Below are 22,991 nucleotides of genomic sequence, written 5' to 3' on the forward strand. Positions count from 1 at the left end.
AACAAAGAGGCAGCTAGCATTGGGTGTCTCTCTTTTTCTTGGACTGTTGACTACTGTTGGCAGCTATGTCCCTATGAAGAAATATATGAGTTAGGGATGGCATTTGGCTGCTGGTAACAGCAACTCAAAACAGAATAAATCCTATCCTGCTTATTTTTATGCTGTATGAAAGACGTCTGCAAGTCACTGGTTCAGGTGTGACAGCTCTACAGTGCTTTCTCCAGACCCATCTAGCTTTCTCGTCTGCTGTCTAAGGGTGATTTTTTTTAGACTCCCGTTCTTAACAGTAGATTGAATATTTATACAGAGGGTTCCAAAAAAAATGTGCACACATTTTAAGAAAGGAAAAAAAAAACTGTATTAAAATTGTAATACAATGAATGACGCTAGAATTCATTTGATTAACGCCATCTTTTGAGTGAACGTCATACTACACCTTGCTACTGTAATTCAATTCAACTTCAAAAAGTAACATAGATAACATCTCTTAAAATGTGTACATTTTCTTGGCACCTCTGGTGTAACTATAAACTGGAGAGCAAGAATACATCATGGCATATTTGGAGGTTAATTCTAATCATGGTATAAAAGCATGAATTAGACTGGGCCAGTGTTTGTACTGGATGTTCAGCTTTAAAGCAGATAAAGAGGCTATGTGAAAGAGAAGACATAAATGGTAATGAGTAATAAGGTCAGTTACAGAAAGATTTAGAATTTGCCAATCCCTAAGTTGGGATGAGGTAGGTAGGAGAAGAAAAATGAACAAAGGGTAAGTGTGAGGGCCCTAACATATACGAGGTCTAACAATTACGTTAGTGAACTTGCCACTGTGCGCTTATATTGGCAGCACTGTATAAACAGCTCAGTAAGGTTTCATAACCTTGGTACATCAGTGTCTCATAGCTGTGTTTGTGACAAGGTGTGGCAGTGTTTTGCTGAGTGGCGTTCATTATTGTTGTTGCATGTTTTTTATGTGCCATGGCGAGAATGCATGAGCTTGAATTAGAGCAACGAACAAACATTGAATTTCTTGTTAAACTTAGCAACAGTGAAAGTGAAATCAGGGACGTGTTAGTCCAAGTTTATGGAAATAATTCCATGAAGAAAATGGCACTATACAAATGGATTAAACATCTTGAAGGGAGAGAATGTGTCACTGATGAAGAGAGGTCAGGGTAGTCAGTAACAAGCAGAACTGATGAAAACATTGCAAAAATTTGTCGAATTGTACATCAAAATCATCAGCTGACTGTGAGAAGCATAGAAGACCAAGTAAACATTGAAAGAGAAACAGTTAGGAAAATCTTAACAGAAACTCTTGGCATGAGAAAGGTGTGTTCAAAACTGGTCCCTAAGGAGCTCTTGCGTCATGACAATGCATCAGCTCGCACGGCACTGTATGTGAGGGAGTTTTTAGCCAGTACACAAATAATTGCATTGGAACACTTCTCTCTACTGACCTGATCTGGCCCCCAATGACTTCTTTCTTTACCTGAAGATAAAGGAAATATTGAAAGGAAGACATTTTGATGACATTCAGGACATAAAGTGTAATATGACCACAGCTCTGATGGCCATTCCAGAAGAAGAGTTCCAAAATTGCTTTGAAGGGTTGAGTAGGTGCTGGCATAGGTGCATAGCTTCCCAAGGGGACTACTTTGAAGGTGACCATAGTGATATTCAGCAATGAGGTATGTAGCACATTTTCTAGGATGAGTTCGCGAAGTTCATTGTCAGACCTCGTATATCAAACTTTGAATGACAAACATGATAACATCTTGAAACAGCAGCAATGATAACAAGCTAGAAAACTGATTCCTAAATGATGTTCCATGAACTGTTCCATAACAATAGGATAAGGGCATGTTAGGAAATTGGAGGCTCAGAGAAATCCCACACTGATGAAATGGTGAAACTTTTAAAATTTTGTTTTATCCAGTGTTTCCCAAACTTATTTATTACCGTGTTTAATTTTGTTTTGGTTTAAATGAATCTTTATATATCTTGAGAAAGCATTTGGGGAATGCTGTGTTAGTCTTTAGTGCTCATCTCATTAGAAGATTGCATATGTGCCTTTAGGATACAAACAATGATTCCTGGCATTCACTCAGTTTTATTAGGACTCTGTAATATACTGTTACATGCAGTATTAATACACACATGCACACATACATACAAGGTTTTAGGTGATGGAGAACATGACTTTCATTCTGTAGGTCGAGACAGCATAATAAAGATAGCCATATAGATAATAAAAATAAACCTAGACTGAGGGACTTGTTTCCATAATTGATTTGTATTCATTCATAGGGTCTTTTAGTCTCAGAACATTTGTTACCGTCTAGGAAAACATTTGAATAGAATGAGAAATTTATCTGGATGCTGGCCTAAAGTCAAATCCATAAAATTTTAATATTATAGTTATAGATTTACTATGTAAATTTATTTAATTAATAACTTGACATGATCACTTACATCTTTGAAGGTAATCTTAATGCTCTGCAAAAAGAAGTTATTTTTAATTCTTTTACACTGTATTGTTGTTGTTGCTTGCCACCAAAAATGTTTTTAACGAGTAGAGCCAAAATTGCTTCCTGTTTTGGGGAAGATAATATAATCACTATGTAAATGTAATAGATTGATTCCGATGATTGATTGCAAATATGGTTAACAATGTTTCTCTACAGATTTCTCCAATATGAGTTTGCTTAGGGATGCCTGCTCTATAAAGCTTTAAAGTAGTAAGATAGAATTTGAAAAAAAACTTCAAGCAAGTTTTTTCCCCATGTGTAGTGCTTCAGCAATAGCTGGTGATGTACCAAGATTATATTCCAGAATTGATTTTGATCCGTTGATTCATAAGCATCCTTTGGTTCCTCAAATCGAAAAATACAGTTTGAATATAGGTAACAATTTCAATGACCAAGATACATAACAAGGAGAAAGACAATTTCATTATCTAGTTCTGTGAAAAATTTTTTTTCTAGTTCTTTTGAATCAGAACAGGAAACTTAATTCAACGAAATACCTATTTGAATTCTTCAGGAATTTGAGTTATTTGAAGTGTGTATACTGATTGAATTTTGTTGTGAATGAGAGTTAATCTTGTGACTTCTTTTGTCATTTCAATTCTTGTTAAAGATATTTCAAAGGTAAAATATCACATCATTGCTTCAAAAAGCTGTTGGAGTAATCATGCTGGAAATTCTTATTTGGTACGATATTCATAGAAAGTATAAATACTTTAAATATGTTTATGACTTTCAGGTATGTTCAGAAAGTTTTCTATTTTAAATGAATCCTTATCAGTGATATCTTTTGATTAACCACTTTTTTCTTAGTACTTAGTTCTGGACAAAAAAAGAGCCAATTCATTATAGGTTCATTGTAGCTTTCACTTTGTGAATACAGGATAAAGTACTGGTAGTGGTTTGCCCATTATTAAAGAGACTGAAAATATTGTATATTGATTTTTTAAATTACTTAGATTAGTAAAATTTTTGGTTCACAGACTCTTTCATTCGTTAATGAATGTGAAGAAGATAATTGGACATTCTGCACTTCTTCTCATTTTGAAGGACAAGCACTCGTATGAATCTTACTCTTTTGATACCGTCCTAGAAATGGTTAGTTGTTATCTCTTATATTCACTATAAAAATGTGTGATTCTTTTGTTTTCTGGGTTGGAAAAGGGGGTGCGAAGCTTAGTGAAAAGAGACATTGAGAAATCATTATTTTCTTGCACATTTTTTGATATAATTTGTATCATTATATAAATTACCTGTGTGTTCTTCATTCATATAAGTGTGTCACTATTTGATTTGTGGTGTATATTTTGTTCTGCCTTAATCTAAGCATGAAAAATAATGAACTTATTTCAAGATATGTGACCCTTACAGGCTTTTAGAACACTAAGATGATGTTGTAAGGGAGACATTATAATTAGTTATTTTGCTTGGCTTTAATTGGAAGACCCCTGATATTTGAACTTCTATAAATCCTTAATCTGTTCTTTCTAAACTTCAATTTAAATGATCCTAAGAGTCCATGCAGTGTATGAGCAGTGCTGAGATGTGTTAACAGTAGAGCAATGATTGAGGATTTAGAGGACTGTTAGCCTCAACCTTTGTACCTGATTGCATGGGCCTTGCAAAAAGTTACTTAACATGTGTCAGCCCTTGTTCATTTATCTGTCAAATGTGATGGTAATATCCACCTTGGCTTGGTCGTTATTAGGATCAAATGAGCTAATAAAATAGAACCTACTCTGAAAGGAGGAGCGTGCTATTCTGTAGTAAGGAAGAACCGTTGAAAAAATAGTTGATTGCAACCCTCTTTACACTTCCACTTGGGCACTCAGATATTTTTAAATTGTAATTTATTTGTCATTAGAATCTATTGTGAATGATAGACTTTGACATTTTTACATGTAATATCAACTTACAGATGTGTGGAATTAGAGATATTTTCATGCACTAATGCTTGTAATCAAATCATGATTATAAATTTTCATATTAAAGTTAAAAATGGAATAAATGGACATACATTTCTTAAGGATATGAAACATATGATACAAAACTAAAGTAGTAAAACTTTTTGCAGAATTATCTCTTGGACTAGATTTATTTGGTTCCTAATTGAAACTACCCATTATGGGCTCTAGTCCCTGTAACACACTGTACTTGATGTCTAAATACCCACATACACACAATTATTTATTTTGAACTTTGATGGACATTATACAGCTAGAAAGAGGATTTTCCCCCCTATTATACTCTTTTCAAGATTTTTGCAAGGTAATATTGCATAGATAATTTTGAAGCTTGTTTTAAAAGTAAAGTAATTTTTGTTTTGTTCACTTTTATAGGATTTGCAACAAAAATCACAAAGTTCTCTACCATACACAAAAATAATAAAGCTGAGTGCAGAGCCAAGGTAAATACATTTCTCATAAACTTTTACTACTTTCCTGACTTGACCTTTGGTTTTTATGATTCTGTTCTCTAGACGACATATATTTTGAGGTAGTTTTTCATTTACTTATTAATTTAAAACATTTTTCTGAAGAAATGGATTTTTCCCATGACTTGTATCATGTTCAATGCTAATAGCTAACACAGTGCTTGGTACTTTGATTGCTGAAGGAACTATTATAACAATATTTCTTACAGATATTTGGTATGGGATGATAAACATGTAGCTTTATGATAAAAATTTAACTTTGTAGTATTATTTTTAGATTATATTTTTCTCAATTCACTTTTTGTTTACTTACCTTATTTTCATTATTCCCCGATCCTATTTCTTAAGAAAGAAAATTATTATGAGAAGATAAGTATTCCTCCTATAAATTGTTTACTAGATAATTGTCATTGTGCTGATCAAACTGCCGTATTTTAGCACTATTGATTTATGTTAGGTTATAACTTACAGGGAAAGGCATTCAGTTTACTTAAAAACGAGGCATTTAATTGATGGGTGCCTCTGATTTACAAAGAAATGTTTTGTTTTTATTGGCAATTATTTAACTAAGTCATGTGATTTTAATGACCACATATCAATCAGTCAATACCCAGTATACCCAGATATGCAGTGTATTTTTGTAATATAACTTTTACTGTCTCAGTTGAGAAATTTAATGCCACCTCTTACAAATTATGAAAGAATAATTGTAAAGAATAATTCATTATTTTAACTAGGTATATTTTATTTAAATTACTTAAAAATAAATGGAATCAAAATATTGATTTTAAAGTATTGAATTAAATTACGGAAAATTTATAGTTGTTAATAAAGTTGAGATTTTGGTTAAGAATACACTAAAGCCTTAGCTGACTTTCTTTAGTAAGTAGAGACTTAAAATATATACAGCTTATACCTTAGGACAAGAAGGTAAGTGTTTTTTTAGTAATACTAAAGTATCACTAAAGTAATAGTCAATAAATCCTATAGCTCTTTCCTTTGGTCAGAAAAAGAAGGGATTAACTTGAAAAGAAAGTTTAAGTCTTAAGTGTGAAGTCTTGCTGAAGTCTTAAAAGCTTTCCGATTGCCATGACATAGTTGGGATGACAGAATACTAATGTTGAAAGAAAAATCAGTTATAAAACTACAAAATGTTTTCTTTGTCTTACACTAAATAATGTTTTGATGCATTTGGGGTTATATAGCTCTTCTTTAAATATTGTGTCCCTAATAAATTGTGGTGCCTGTAAATCTATGTGGTTTTAGGTATAATCCCCTTTCACTTTTCCCCTTTCTCTGTTTTGGTGGGTGAACATCTGTGTGTTTGCTGACTGTAACAATGACTTATGCTTGCTATAAGTAATTTATGCCCCCTCTCCACCCCATTGGTCTTCCTGTGGGTCCAGGTTAGGGTGGATGACATAGAGTGGAGATGAGAGCATGATGGGTCAGAGGAAGTGATGTACCCTGTGGTTTCTCTTTTTCCTATACTGTCCCTTGCCTTAGCCAACAGTAAGTGAGCATTTAGACTTACCTATGCTGGAGAAAGGAAGTTAGGAGATATGGTACATTCATTAAAAAGAAATATATTTTTGAGCTCTAATATTGAGGAGTTTGAATGATAGATAAACATAAATAGAATTTTTGTAAATTGATCACTTTTTTTATATTTCCTTATAGACAGTTTATATGTAAATAGCTTTCTTCATCTTAGTTTATTTCTTCACAGTTCTCTTCTACCAAATGTCAATGTTGCTATTTCCATAGTTAGGTGAATTGGGAATATTTATGATTGTTAGATTCTTATTTTTATCTTTATTATCCGTTTTGTATTTTTGAGCCTCATGAGTAGAGCTACTTATATTTTTGATTTTAAAATCTATGTTTTACTTGTTAGATGCAAATTATCTGAGTGACTAATCTCTTAGTAAGAATCAGTGAACAATGGAGGAATGGTGTTGGCCTTTTAAAATGGAATAATTTGAGTTTTATGTAGTAGGTACTGAAGTTAAATAATTACCTTCACTTTGTAGTCTTTAAAATGGGAAGTTTCAGAAGTGTATCCATGACTCTCCCTCATATTCCTCAGGAGGCTTCTGCGATTCTCTATGGCTTAGTGTTGTTTTTGATATTAAGTATAATTCATATTTGAGCAACAAATTATTAAACTAAATAAAACAGGCATTCACAGTGGGGAGATGTCCTCCCTAGGAGGCTAACAATTGGTTATTGGAGGTTTTGAAAATATATAAAGCATAAATACAGTACATAACACACATACTCGTACACTTCCTGTGTAGTATTAAAATTGTATGGGGGATGACTAGGAGAAATGTCTAAAAAGAGTCTTTAAGGAAGTTATAATGTAAAGAGGTTGAGAAACACTGATCTAAACCCATATGATATAAATAATGCCTGTAAATAAATTTGATCACATTGTTGACAGTTAGTTATAGCCATAACCTAACATAATTTAGTTTGTGAATGTTTAAAAAGTAGTCCATAATCATCGACTGAAAGTGACATAGTATGTGTCAACCTGCTTAATGTAATTCATGAGGTTATGTGAACAATATAGTGTATGCATTGGTGTCTAGAAAGCAGATACAATTAAGAGTTAAAAATTAGGACACCCTGAACAAGTCATAAATTGTCTAGGCTTAAATAATCCTTAAGTGTGCAAAGATGTTTCTATTTCTCTCTAGATCATAGTTGCAACTAAGGAAACCAATTGTAAAGAAACTTGATACAATGACTTAACAGGATTAGGGACTTGGAGGACACTGAGGATACAAAGTAAAAGTCTGTGACACGTGAAGAGATTTCATTCTTCAGTATTGGGGCTCTTCAGGCAGGTCGGGAATAAATGTTGCCACAGCACAGGCAGGGAAGTTGCATGGTTTGACGAGGTGTAAAGGAACTTTTCAAAAAAATTCCTTAAACTTTAAAAGGATAATTTGAAATGCTACCAGGTAGGTATATAATCAAAATTACATTGAGGTAACTTCTGTAAATCTAAACATTTAATTTTTTAAGTAGAAACTTTTTTTCAGTTTTAGAGTAATTTATTCAAACCACCATTACACATTTATCTTTAAGTGCTTTTAATGTTTAGCAAGGTATTTATTGGTAAAGAATCCTACATCTCTGTTTCTCTTTTTTTTTGGCCAGAAAAGGAAGGGATTAAGTTTAAAAGAACCCATTAACTATGTGGAAATCAGGGTTTTTGGGGCGTGGGTGACTTCAAAACATCAACCAGATATAAAATGTACTTCATTCCTGAAAAGGCACTTAGTACCCTATTGCCATTCATTTACTGAATGGTTCCTGCATGGCCTCCCAGCACCTCTAATTTAATTTCCTCTGTTTTTTTTTTTTTTTTTTTCATTTGTGCTTTCCTTTGGGATCCCAGTCTTGATTAATAATAGCGTCATTCCTTTTCAGTTGTCTAAATTCTGAAACCCCAGAACCCACTTTGACTCCTACCTTTTCTTATTCCTTAAGTTCATCAACTGGAGGTTCTTTCAGATTTACCTTTACTCATTACTGACATCCATCGTCTCCTCTCTTCCTATGACTTTCTGGTTTTAAGCCATCCTTTATGTTTTGCTTGAACCACTGCAATGGCTTCTGGCCCTTTTGTCTTCAATTTCTCTATGCGCCTAACTTATTACATGTAGTTATCAGAGGAATCTGCCTGAGGCAGAACTCTGAGAAGTTACCTGGGTGGAAATGGCAATGCTTCTTAGGATCTGGCCTCAGAAGTCCTGAAAGCTCATTTCTACTACTGAAAGGTCATTTCTATTAGCCAAGCAAGTCACTGAGATCAATGAACATTCAAGGAGAGGGAAATTAATCTCTATGACTTGATGTAAAGAGTATGTACATGAAGCAAAGAGAATAATGGCAGTTCATCTCGGGGGACTGTCTACTGTAGTTCACCCACTGGCCACCACAATTCACCTACATCCCATGTGCAAAATAAAATAAACTCATCCTCCCCCCAAGGTGCCCAAAGTCTCATCCCATGATGATACTGGCTCAGAATTTTCATCTAAAATCAGGTTCAGAAAGGCGCACTCATATGGCTGGGAATTAATGTTGGCTTATTTTTGCCAGTGTAATTAAAGTTAATCCCTTGAGGGTAGGAACTATTTTATTTGTTCCCACTACCATGCCTATGGTATTATATTCAGCATAGTAAACATTCAATCAAGATTTGTTAAAATACACTTAGTTATTGATTAAAGAGACTATTAAATTTCAGACACCAGATATGCATAGAACACTGTTGACATTCTATGTGAAAATGCAGTATCATGATATACGTTCTCCCCAGAAAATGTGGTATTGTGATACATATTCTTTCATCTAATATTTGGAGGTTAGTTACCAGAAGGCTTCTTAATAGACAAAATACTACTACCAGTACAAGTAAAAATCAATTAAGTAGTAATTCAGTGGAGCTTTGAATTTGCTCAGTATTTGGACAGCTGTTCATTTTAAGTTTTAGAGTTTCATACCATGAGATCTGAAAAAAACCTTAGGTTGCATCTCAGCCTCATAAAATTATTCTAGAATTAACTCTGTTGAGGTTGCATTCTTGGGGACTCGTAAGAATGAGTTCAAAAGATATTTCCAAATGCCCCAATGACTTGACCTTATCAGATCATTTTTTATACCTAAGACTTTTTTGTTATTGTTGACATAGAGTAATTGCCTGATTCTACATTTTTTTTTTTAAATATTGTTATCACAAACAGTTCTTCTGGCAGTAATTGTGTATTAGTATAATGGGATTCAAGGCTTTAGATCATTTTTTCATTGTTCACCTTGCCATCAACATATTTTTATACCACGTTGGAATGTGTCTAAGGACATATCTAATATTTCTACCAGTTGTTTAAACGTAAGTTTTAAGTGAAAAAACCAAGCTCAGAGCCTTATTTTTATTGTTTGGAAATGTCGTTTCTAGAAAAACAGAATTCTAACCAGTCAGATTCTGGCAGTATTATGTATTATAGACTTGGTAAAAGCAGTTGTAGCTCTGTGATTGAACTGAGAGTCCCCGACTTCAGCCTCGGTTGTTCTACTCTGAGAAGCTGGAATCTGAGGAGAGAGCGATAAATGTCCAGATGGAGCTTGCCTTGTGCTTGACTGTTTTTCTTTGGAGGAGATATAAAAGTTAGCAGTGCTAACTAGTGTAAGAACTATGCTTCCTGCTCATGGATCATAATGGTTTCAGCTCAAATCTTGTCTTATACTAGAAAATAAGTATAGAAATGTCTTCATATTAGTTAGCACGAAAATAAATGTATAAACTCAGGAAGATTAGCGGGCTACATTTAAAAATTATCCCAAGGGAATTCAAGGTGATAATCAAATACATGATTTGACTAGGATTTGGCAGTCTGGACACTCCACAGGTTCTCTTATTCTGAGAGAAGGTGAAATGCTGTTTACATTTAAAGCTAGTTTAGAACTTTGAATGAGGGAGTTGTTAACTGACAGTACTGGAGACTCTTAAAATAAAAAAGAAAGAAAAACACAAAGGTGAGCTATTCTAGTCTAGGTATGTCTGGGTATTAATAGCATAGTCCATTTATGAATTAATACTCATTACTGGACTTGAAAGAGGAGTTCCTCAACTTTCCTCTGGAGGCTTTTCTGTTTTAAGTGTTAATTGCTCGTGAAAAGTATTTGTGTACTTTCACCTACATTCCATCTGAGTTGTAATTTGTTCACTTTGACGTTTTTAAGATACAGTTCTCTGATTATCCAGAAATACATTTCAGCCTGTCTGTAACCTGGGGTATTTTTAGAAAGGATGTTTTACCCAAAAGACTGAATAGAATATAGGACATTATTTAAATAACCAAAAGTTTATTAGGGAATTGGAGATACCCTCAGCATGATATATTAGTTAATTTTATGTTACAACTTTTTTGCCTAGTGGTTAGAACTGCTTTTCGAACAATCATGTTTGGGTAGCAACATAAAATAATCATATCTGATGTTTGCCCTTCTAAATCAATAATTCACAGGCTTGCATTTTGCCTGATTTTTTTTTTTTTTTTCAGGGAAATACAAAGGCCTTTGGGGAGTTGTCCAATTAGTGGCTCCACCTTTCCCACAATATTCTCCTCACCCTTAACATTTCTATTATGTGATATCAGGAATGATGAGTATTAATTCTTGAAATACTGTTTCAACCTCACATTGACTTAGATGAGGTAATATATATATATATAATATATATAATATATTTAATATATATATAACATATTTTATATATATATCATATATAATATATTTAATATACATACTATATATTATATATATAATATATAATATGTACATATTATATATATACATAATATATACAATATAAAATATATATATATATAAAAGTTGACGCTTCCATTTTGTATGATAACTGACTAGGGACCCTGAGACTGACTCTCAGTTTCCTATTAAAACTCATGAAGACACAGCAGATGATGAAAATCAGAAGAACACCAGAACCTTGATTTGGCAGTCAACCTATTGCCACAATCTAAGATATCCATAAACTATAAAGCTGATCAACCCGGACTGAAAAATGCAATTACTCACTGAGCAATGATAAACAGAAGTGAAAGCAATGTGTAGATCTCCAAAATCAAGTATAGGGATTGATTACTTTTCCTTTTCAAATTGTCTACCCCCATGGCTTTGAAATTCTGGTGCTTTATCAACCAGAAAAATAAGACAAATATTTTTCTATATGGAGGGCGCTATGTTGAACAGATAGGTACCTATTCTTTTCTTTTCATCCTCTCTGCCTAAGATCTCTATTAACCAATCTCCACTTAATTAACCAACTAGATCAGTTGATACTCTCTATTCCTTTTCTGTTCCCATGGTTCCTTAACCTTGCTGCTAACTGGGTACTAGCTAGCAGGCTGGTACACATCTCCCTGCAGCATTTCAGTTGAATTCTTCGATCATTATGAATCAATTATTTATTCCCAAATTAGTTGTTGTTGTTATTTTTCTCTCACAATTTCATTTTCTGTAACTTATGAACATACAAAAAAAATTATTTTTTTATATGAAGTTAAACACTTTGGAAATTTTCAACAAAAGTGAATCACTGATAAATATTGGCAAGATGCCTACAAAAGATTTTGGAAAAAATCATAAAGGTGTAGAAAAATTCTGCACTCAGATTGCTTAATATTGTCTAAAGTGTTTAAGTTCTTGGTTAACTTTAGAAAAACCTAAGGTAGAAACCATAGATGATTTATCACATGTATGATTATGCAGGAAATATGACACAGGACTCTAGTTAGTAATCCCATAGTCAAAGTAGAAGCTTTGATCTTATAGCAGCAGATTAGGAAATGATACACATTTGTAAGTTTTATGGTAATGTATACACACACACACACACACACGCACACACGCACACACACATACACGAGTTGTGACAATTAAGTTCATGAACTCACCCTAGAAAAAGTGCTACAAACCTCATTTCTGAATATCACTAAATTCACCTTCAAAGTACTCCCCTTGGGAAGCTATGCACTGACACCAGCGCTTAGTCCACCCTTCAAAGCAATTTTGGAACTCTTTTTCTGGAATGGCCACCAGAGCTGTCGTCATATTACCCTTGATGTCCTGAATGTCATCAACATGTCTTCCTTTCAATATTTCCTTTTCTTCGGGTAAAGGAAGAAGTCATTGGGGGCCAGATCAGGTGAGTAGGGAGGGTGTTCCAATACAGTTATTTGTTTACTGGCTAAAAACTCCCTCACAAACAGTGCCATGTAAGCTGGTGCATTGTCATGATGCAAGAGCCATGAATTATTGGTGAAAAGTTCAGGTCATCTAACTTTTCACGCAGCCTTTTCAGCACTTCCAAATAGTAGACTTGGTTTTCTGTGTGTCCAGTTGGTATAAGTTCATAATGAATAATCCCTCTGATATTGAGAAAGGTTGGCAACATCGTTGCAACAAGTTCTCGAACTTAATTGTCAGACGTTCGTGTTTGTATATACACACATATATGACGTCCTATTTTAATTTTTACTTTCAAGTCAACTTTTACTCTTTCAGTTATCAGATCTCTTGCCAGCCTTAATCATATTGATAAGAGGACTTGTACTGCGTTGTATTTTGCAACCATTTTGGAGACTAACTGTGCCAGAAATAAAATAGGCAGGAATAAATGGGGAATTGATGGTAGAACACTGGTCTTGGGATGTGTCCACTCAAGGAAATTACTGTTGATGGTGGCATGGCCCAGAAGAATACTGTGATACTCTTTGCTGAATATTCCATTGGTTCAGAGCACCAGAGCTGATCTAGAACAGTGACTACTACAGGCACAGCCACCTTGGATGGTAGCTTTCTGAGAACTTGCAGTCAAGCTGCATCTGTGCGTGTGAACTTACTATTCACTCACTCTTTGATCCATTACTGCATCTTCTTTGCCTCCTTCAGGCATGATTACCATGATTTTGTTTATTTCTTGTTGTCTATCTCCCTTGCTGAAATACTAGCTCTGTGAGGTCAGGGAACTGGTCTGCTTTTGAATCCCCTGGCAAATACCTGGCACAAGAAATATTTGTCAAATAAACTAACTCTAGACAAGAGAGAGACTTCAACTGATATCAGAATAAAGACCTAGGGTACCTTTATCATCACAGGGTCTCGGCGGCTGTTCCTCGTATGAGGGAAAGTAAAGGGAACGTTGTCATATGAAATCTATGAAAAAGCTCTGCAGCGTGACCAAAAAATAGGGGTAACTTGAAGATTCAGAATAACAGCTTACTTCTTAAAAATGATTTATTACAGAGATGAGAAAACAATTTTTATAAAAATTTCTTTGGAATTATCAAAAAGTTTGAGTTATGATTTCTAAGAAATATGAAACGGAAAGCAGAAAGCTAAAATGAAAAAAAATGACAAGATGATATGGAAAAGGGGAGGGAGTGAAGTGAGGAAAGATTGTTGGGGGCCTGATAACAGAACATGTTCGTTAGTGATTCTGAAGAGTGAAGCTGACATTATGGAAGAGTGTACCAGTGGCATGAATTAAAACAACAACAACAACCATGAGATACTTTTTAAAAATGCAGAGAAAAGGAAGATGAGTGGAAACAACGAGAAAGAAGATGGTAGGTATGGCGGACAAAATTTCTACAAAAGAATTAGATATTTATAGATGATGTAATACAAAATTGTACACCTGAAATCTATGTAATTTTACTAACAATTGTCACCCCAATAAGTTAAAAAAAAATTAGATGTTTTATTTTTCATATATTTTTCAATTACAGTTGACATACAATATTATATTAGTTTCAGGTGTACAACATAGTGATTAGACTTTTAAATACCTTGTGAAGTGATCACCCCGATGTCTAGTACCCATCTGACACCACACGTAGTTATTACAATATTGTTAACTATTATTCCCTATGCTGGACTTTACATCCCTGTGACTATTTGTATAACTGGCAATGTGTACTTCTTAATCTCTTTCACCTTTTTTACCCATCCCGCCATCCTCCCAACCCCTCTGCTTGCCCTTCCCGGTGATCTGTCGACCATCAATTTGTTAAAAGAATTATAGATTTTGTTTTTTAAGGAAAAAATGAAGCAGAGGGAATGATTAAAAATATAATTGATGAAAAGTTTTCTGAGCAGAAAAGGTCTTGCTGTATAGATGAAAGTGGTAAGTTCGGGGTAACATAAATGAAAAGAGAGTCACCTCTAGAACATCTTGGTAACTTAGTTCAATTAAAAGTACTGTACTGTAAAAGTACCCAGGTAAAAAGACAGACATTGTACAATGTGGAACGAAAGCTAGACTGACTTAGGTTTCTTCTCTGTGATGAGAAAATTGGAGTTTTTAAATGCTTTTATATTCAAAGTTATCTTTCATATGTGAAGACAACAAAAAGACATTTTCACATATAACATAACACATACCACAGGTACTTTTTAAAAATTTTCTTGGTAAAGTCAACTCAGTTGACCTGATATGTGTGTGTAAAAATCAAAAAGGCATTGGAAATAAACATCATGAAATCCAAATAATTAAATTGTAAATTTCATCACCAAATTGGAAGTTGAAATGCCATCTAGTTTTGGCAGAACTTTTATAATGTAAAGGTAGTGTACTGACAGTTATGTAGATCTAAAGCTTTAGATTATGTTAACATCCGAAAGAGGTAGAGAGGCAAGAGCATATAGGAGATCTTTAATAAATAATTGTTTGCCTCAGGAAGATTTTAAAGATAAAAACTTCCAGAGAGAGTGATATTTCCTACTCCATTGCCTTCGTTTATTGTCAAGGTACTATTGACTCCCTAAACGTATATCTCTGCTGACAAAAGTCTCCAGAGAGTTCCAGACCCACACACCCACAGCACAGATGGATAGCTCCATTGGGATGGCCCACTCACACCTCCTTCTCAGTCTGTTTAAAACTGAGCTCCTCCTCTCCGCTCAAACCTGTTCTGTGGTCACAAGCTCTTTAATAAAACTTCAGCATCATCAGCCAGCTTACCAGGCCAGGAACCTGGGACTCAATTTTAGAGTGATCGTATCTTGCAGTTTTTCATTAGTGTCCGCTCTCACGCTCAGAAGTGTATTTGTTTCTATGAGAAATGATAGGATTTACCCTGATCATCTTTGTTCTTTCAACTTGTTTCCAAACAAAGGCTAGGTCTTTTCATTCTGCTTCTTAAAATGTGTCTCAATTTTACCCACTTCTCCTGACTTTCAATGCCTCTACTCTACTTTGGGCTGCTACTGTCTCTCCCCTAGGTGATGGCGACAACTCTGTGAGGAATGTCCTTGCCTCATGCATTTGTTGGAGGAGTTAAATAACGTTATGTATATGAACTTAATAGTATAGAATTTAGCACTTAGCACTTAAAAAATAATTAGCTGATAAAAATAATTAAATAAAATAAAATAAGTAGCAATGATGTTCTAAATCCTTTGTTCAAAACCCTTGTTTTCCTCCAGTGCCCTAAGGATAAACTCCGAGGCTCTTTAACTGGGCTATGTATCTGCATTTTAGTTTCTCTGGCATCATTTTTTATATCTCTCTAGCCTGCACAGTGTGCTTCAGCCATTCAACTATGAATTCTGTGACATCCCATGTTCTCTCTTACTTCTAGAAATTTGCTGCTTGGGGCAAAAAACGATACCATAAAAAACCCTGCCACTCCCTCACCCACTACAATTTGCATGATTGGTTCCTGGTTATCTTTTAGGACTTAGCTTAGATATTAGCCTCTGGTACCTTTCCCTGATAGCCTTGAGTCAGGCTGTGTCGCTCTTATATGCTCCCATGGGACTATGTGTTTACGTACTATTATCCCACTTATTATATGTATAATGTTCTTCTGAAGAGACTTGCTGTAAACTCTGTGAAGTCGTGGGCTGGGTCATGTGAATCATTCTACCATGACACGTAGTAATCTTTCAGGAGAGTGATCTAGTAATATGTACCAGGAGCATCTGAACTGGCCACTGCACTGGAAGATACGTCTCTCAGCTTTGTTTATTGAATATTTTAAAAGACTTAAATGTTGATCAACAATAACCATCAATGATGTGGTCAGATATTCTGTGATCACAAAATGCTATATAAAGTTTTAAAAAGACACCAGGTTAGCATTTCTTTTATCATAAAGACAGCACAGGATTGGTAAATTCTGAAGTTTTAGCTTAAGTTTTTATGAACTCTGCCATTCAAGGTTAGTGGAAAAAATGCAGAGGACTTGTTTGAATTAAAGAAGTTGTGAATAGTTGAGTGAAATGAGAGAGAAGTGCGTGGCACTTAGGAGGTATTTGCTGACTTGATAACTAATTGAGATGGAGAGGATGAAAATACAAGAAAAATGTGTTATGTAATATTTAATAGGCAGTTACGTAAAGGAAATATTTAAAAATAAGCAACCCTTTAAGGAAAAGTCTGTCTATAGTGGTAAATCTATATGGGAACATTTTTGCTTTATCAAAATCATCTTGCATTCAGGGTCATCTTTTAAGATTAATATTAAATTTTTGGTACTCGTTGGACTCCCAGTGTTACTCAATATTACTTTTTGTTTGCATAGTATTTCACTTTTGATTGCATTCAGCTGCATTTAACAGAAACCATATTACGTTGGCTTCGAAAGAAAGCAGTTAATTTTTCTTATGAACACGTTTCAAGGTAGGTAGTCTAGGACTTGTGATGTGTTCCACAGTGTCATCAAAGGACCAGGCCCCTTTTACCTTTCAGCTCTGCCATCCTTGGCCTGTGAATGTTGTTCTCATGGTCTCACGATGGTGCCTGTTTCTCCAAACATGGCGTCTGTGTTCCAGTCAGGAAGGAAGAGGAACAAGGAGGAAAGTTGAGTCTGCTGATTTCTATTAAATTGGGGCTATAACAGCTTTCTGGGAAACTCCACATATTGAATTCTAATGACATTTCATTGACCAGAACTAAATCACATGGCTCCCCAAGCATGCAGAATCAAGGTTTTTTATTTGTTTGTTTCTTCTTTTTTTTTTTTTTCCAAGCTAGAATTGTCATCCTGAGTAAAGCTGGGTTTCTGTCAGTATCGGAGAATATGAGAATGGCTATCGGGCCGGCAATGTCAGCATCTACTCATTAGGCTTGTTAACTAGACCCCAAAGCATCTACCGTATTTACTGGTCATTGGCTACTCTTAACCTGCCCCCTTCAGCACGAGCTGGAGTTGTGTTCTGTACACTGTAGAAGCATCTGTGCTGAATAAATCCGTATTATGTGCTAAGCTTCTTAAAAACTTGTTCTCAAGATTTCCTATCACTTAGGTAGTAAAATCGTATCAAACACTTGCTAGAGAAAATGAGAGATTTTCTGTTTATTCCAAAACCAAATATAATTGGGTACTACAAAATGAAGAATTAGGAGAGATAAAGTAGAAGCTCATAAAATAAGAGCACATTTGTCCTATTGGGATTTGGGATGTTCACATATTAAGAAAATACAGTATTCTTAAGCATTTACTATTTCTTACAGCTCTATTTAGGACCATGTTAAGATGTCCTTATTCCTTAGTTCAGTCAGCCAGCCATTCAAGGACAGATTTATTTGTGTTCCTGACTTGCATAGCTCTGTGCTGGAATGTGTTCATGTTTTCTTTCCCTTTTTATTTCTCGGTTCTTTCTTGCTCTGAACCTATATAGGCAGGGTGTCTTCTGTAAGTAGTCTGAGACTTAGACTCTGCTACATAAACTGCCCCCAGATACAAATCCTCAATCCTGTACCTGAAATCTTCAGGGCTAGAGATATTTGTGAATTCAAAATTCTTTTTTAATTTTAGGAAAATTTTGAAATATACGTACTGTATATGATATGTTACATAATGCTTCTGACAGAGGCAGGAGTCATCACATATCTTAACATTTCTGAATATTCAGATCAAGTGGAAAAAATAATTATAGGTAGATTCATGTCAGTTGAATTTAGGCTTTGCCACCAAACGTTTTTGAAACATCTGGATTGTTCAGAGCTTGCTGGACCTTGCAGATGGACTGTAGCCCTGTAGAGTAATGACTTGAAAGAACTATGAATTTGTCTAAAGTAAATTACCAAGTTCCCCCGATAAAGACTGTGCAGCAGGAACCGCCTTGACTCTTCTGACTGGCCCAGGATTATCAATAGCGTCGAAACTAGTGCCACAGCTTCTCCCTTTGAATGGTCTGTTGGAAAATGTCCATCTCTCAAGACGTCTTTGCTCGTTGAGCAATGCTGACTCTTCCACCTTCTGTACCACATTCCCTAAACGCGGAGATATTTAAGTGTTGACTTTTTTCTTTGCAAGATTCCTTTCCTTGACTCTCCTGAGTGTTCCAGCTTTCCGTCTGTACTTCAGGAGTCCTCATCATCAGAATTTGTCTTTTTAAAAAAAGTTTCTTGTTCCGTTTTTGTGCCTCCTAAAATAATACTTTTTACAATTCTTGATCAGGCAGTTTAAGGTCTAAAATCAGCTGCTTTAAATAATACAGTTATTAATATATATTAGTTATATATACATTTTTACTGTCATTTAGAAGCGCCAAGAGAATGTCAGTAGGCTACTATAAATTTCACACATTGATTTTTAAGTGATTTATAATGTGGAGTTTGTCTCCTTAGTTTTAAGGGTGTGGTGTCTTAAATCATTCTTTTCAAAAAACTTATGTGAACTTTAAAAGAATCTTCTTTCCTAGGCCCCTTGTTATTAGTCTGCTGTGACTTTGTTCCTAGGTACAAAACTATTTTAGATTTTATTAGATTTTAGATTTTATTTGTGGAAGTAGTTGAATAGGCTGCGTTTTAAATGATGGTTTTAAGTTTTATTTCTTAGCAAGCAATGGCAAAGTAGTTATGTGTTCAGTGAACGCCTACTCAATTGCCTGGTTAGTCTATGTTTCAATTGCCATTTTATTATTTACATTTTAAATGAAACTTTCTTAACTAACTGTGTGGTTCTAATTTATTGTTGTCAGATTGCACAGGGAATTGAGTTCACACAGGGTGTTTTAGATGTGTGGTTTGTCTATTAGGTTGGTGCAAAAGTAATTGCACTTTTTGCAATTATTTTTAACCTTTTAAAGCACAATTACTTTTGCACCAACCTAATAATAAAATTAAAGCAGTTTTGCTCGTTGCTTACCACATCTTGCAGTTACCCCCATCAAGGACCATAATCAGGAAAGTGCAGAAGATGGGGAAGAAAAATATGTGCCTATATTTGTATGATGAGGCAATTTGATACCTTTCAATGTAAAGACAGAGTCAGCATGGAGACTACTACCTATAGTCTAGGAAAGATTATAATAATTTCCAGTGACGGTAGCTGGAAATATGTAACTTTGCAGAACAACCTAAGAACCACTTTGGAAAGGAGATGAGATAGTCTCAAAGAAGAGCTGGCATGAGTTTTGGTGTGTCTGCCAGATAATGCAAATTTTGAATGATTCCGTTCTGTTATTGCTGTAGCGCCAAAGTTCCTTCCCCCATTAGTTAGAGTTATATAATGCACTCTGACAGTGTCAAAGTAAGTTAAATATCTGGAATATGAGTGTGGTTTTTTTTAAAGTGATTTGTAGTAGGATGGGAGGAATTGACAATTATGAGAGAGATTCCTTAGTTGTTTATTTTTTCTCGTTTCTTGCACACTTAGTCCTCTCGCTCTTCTTTTCCTCCGCGTGTCCATCATGTCTTCTGAAATAGCTAACATAAAGCTAATGAACTCAGAGCAGTTCAGAGCATAGACTGAAGTGATGTGGCATATTTCAAAGTCGTCCATTCTTCTGAACCAGATTTTTTTTCCTTCTAAATGCAGATTAATAAAGCGTGCACTACAAGAGGAACAAGGAAAAGGATTTTAGTGAAGGTTTCCTGATCCTGAGAAAGTCAGGGAGGGCTTCAAGCCCATCTTGGACTTCAGAACACTTCACAACTTTGTGGTAAAAGAAAAATTTTAAATAGAGCCTTTGGACTTATTTATTTCATCCTTATTTGGAGAGTAGCATTATTTTATTTTTTTTAGATAAAAAAATCATATGTGAAATTGGGCTACTTTTTAAACTTAAAACATACCTGGGTTTCAGATTTTTTTTTTGTAGGTACTTAATATATACTCAAAGTATTTTAGGTAGTTGGATGGCTTGTGTGTTTTTCTTCCAAACGTGTTCTTTATCCCTTGTGACATCGTGTTTGCAGTCACTGTGCGTGATGTTTTCCCTGGTGTTTTATATCTTCTTCAGTCGGTTCATTGGATTGTAGAGTAGAGTGTCTTTCCCAAGTCCAATATGTTGTCTGAAAAGTGTTTTGAAAATAGAAAGTGGTTTTCCTTTTGTTGTTTTCATATTTTTACCTCTTATATGATGCTTCACTTGCATGAAGAGATGTTATGTAGCACCAATAAAAAGCTGTTGTTTTCTCTTCTTTTCACCTAAAGACCTCACACAGGATAGATTTCAGTCATCGACAAAGATATACAAAGTGAATATTTGTTAGTTCTGTCTGTACCAACAAAACAACCTTATTTTACTACACTAACTTTTAAGGTCTTTTTATTTGTGAATACCAGCCTGTTTATGCACTGTGTGTTCCTCCAAAGGTACAGCGTTATACTCATTGGAGAAATGATATTTTCTTCTAGTAGATGAAAATTACATTTTGATTTAACATCATTCTTTATGCAGTCACCCATAAATATAATGTCTTTTGCTGTCTTCTCCGAAAATGGCTACAGATGTGATTTCTGAATTGACAAGAAAATAGAACATCTTAATGTTTTAGGTAAAACAGATGGTATTTTTGTTTTAGGCAAAACTCTCTCAGAGTGAAAGCAACTTAATTGGTGACAAGACTCTTGGGGTCAGCCAAATTATGTACAATTTCTGTGTCTGTTTCCTTTTAATTGCTTTAGTACAAAAGTTTTTGAATAGTTGGAAAGGAGTATTTATCCTTTTTATTGACTTGATATTTTCTGTTATACATTGGAAATAGTTACACGTTTTCAGTCCTGGTTCGTTTGTAAATGTTATAAAATTTCATGTTGATTCTGCTTTGGTTATATTTATGCCTTTAGAAATGTTTTTCCCATTGTGGGAAAGTCCTGAAATATGTAGTTGTACTTTTGAGGGTTAACACTTTAATTTACAGCATTGAATTGTGTTTACAGCTGTAAATTCTGATAACATGGATAGTAACTTTTTTTGTTTCCTGTACTTTGGTGCTTTGGGCAGATCTTACTGTTAGATGACTAAAAAGTCACAATATTGTGAAGGGAGCGCTGGACTGAGAGTTGTGGGCTCATTCTAGTCTTCTAGTCCTACTTCTGTCACTAACCAACTAACCAGCTTCACATTTCTTTTTGAAACTTTAATCCTCTGGCAACCACCAAACCATTGTCTGTGTCTATGAGTTTCTGTTTCTCATTTGTTTGTCTTGTTCTTTTGTTGTTTTGGTTTATATACCACATATCAGTGAAATCACATGGTTCTCTGCTTTTTCTGTCTGACTTATTTCGCTCAGCATTACACTCTCAAGATCCATCCATGTTGTCACAAATGTTCCTATATCATCTTTTCTTACTGCCGAATAGTATTCCATTGTGTATATATACCACAACTTCTTCATCCATTCATCTATCGAAGGACATTTTGGTTGTTTCCATGTCTTGGCCACTGTAAACAAAGCTGCAATGAACATTGGAGCACACGTGTCTTTATCTCTAAATGTTTTCAGATTTTTTGGGTAGATACCCAGGAGAGGGATTGCTGGGTCATATGGCAATTCTATTCGTAATTTTTTGAGGAACCTCCACACCGCCTTCCATAACGGCTGCACCAGTCTGCATTCCCACCAACAGTGTATGAGGGTTCCTTTTTCTCCACAGCCTCTCCAACATTTGTTACTATTTGTCTTGTTGATGATGGCCATTCTGACTGGGGTGAGGTGATATCTCATTGTGGTTTTGATTTGCATTTCTCTGATGATTAGTGATGTTGAGCATTTTTTCATATGTCTATTTGCCATTTGTATGTCCTCTTTGGAGAAATGTCTCTTCAAGTCCTCTGCCCATTTTTCAATTGGGAGGGTAAGGGGGGTTGGGGGTGGGGGGTGGGGGGTGGGAGATGTGGGTAAGGGGGATCGAATATATGGTGATGGAAGGAGAACTGACTCTGGGTGATGAACACACAACGGGATTTATAGATGATGTAATACAGAATTGTACACCTGAAATCTATGTAATTTTACTAACAACTGTCACCTCAATAAATTTAATAAAAAAAAAAAAAAAAAAAAAAAATTCCTCATTAATTCAAAGCTGAGAAAAATATAAACAAATATGACTAAGAATAAAAACAATTTAAAAATGAAAAAAAAAAAAAAAAAAAAGAAACTTTAATCCATGCTATATAGCTTGGAAGAGAGGGGGCTGAAGTAGCTGATCCCAGGGTCATATCCAACTGACATTTACTCTTCTTGT

The 22,991-nt window shown here is 34.8% G+C and overlaps 1 protein-coding gene across 1 annotated transcript in view; it reads left to right on the forward strand.

Annotated features, from left to right (window-relative positions):
- Positions 1-22,991, forward strand: part of MAN2A1 (mannosidase alpha class 2A member 1) — a 167,374-nt gene that overhangs the window by 83,588 nt on the left and 60,795 nt on the right. Inside the window, exons 11-12 of the mRNA XM_019727767.3 lie at positions 3,512-3,626; positions 4,868-4,935. Of these exons, the coding sequence (XP_019583326.2) occupies positions 3,512-3,626; positions 4,868-4,935 (183 nt within the window). The remainder of the gene's footprint in view (positions 1-3,511; positions 3,627-4,867; positions 4,936-22,991) is intronic.

This window comes from Rhinolophus sinicus, chromosome 3 (assembly GCF_057876585.1).
Source record: "Rhinolophus sinicus isolate RSI-liver-muscle chromosome 3, RSI-T2T, whole genome shotgun sequence".
NCBI classification, from domain to species: Eukaryota; Metazoa; Chordata; class Mammalia; order Chiroptera; family Rhinolophidae; genus Rhinolophus; species Rhinolophus sinicus.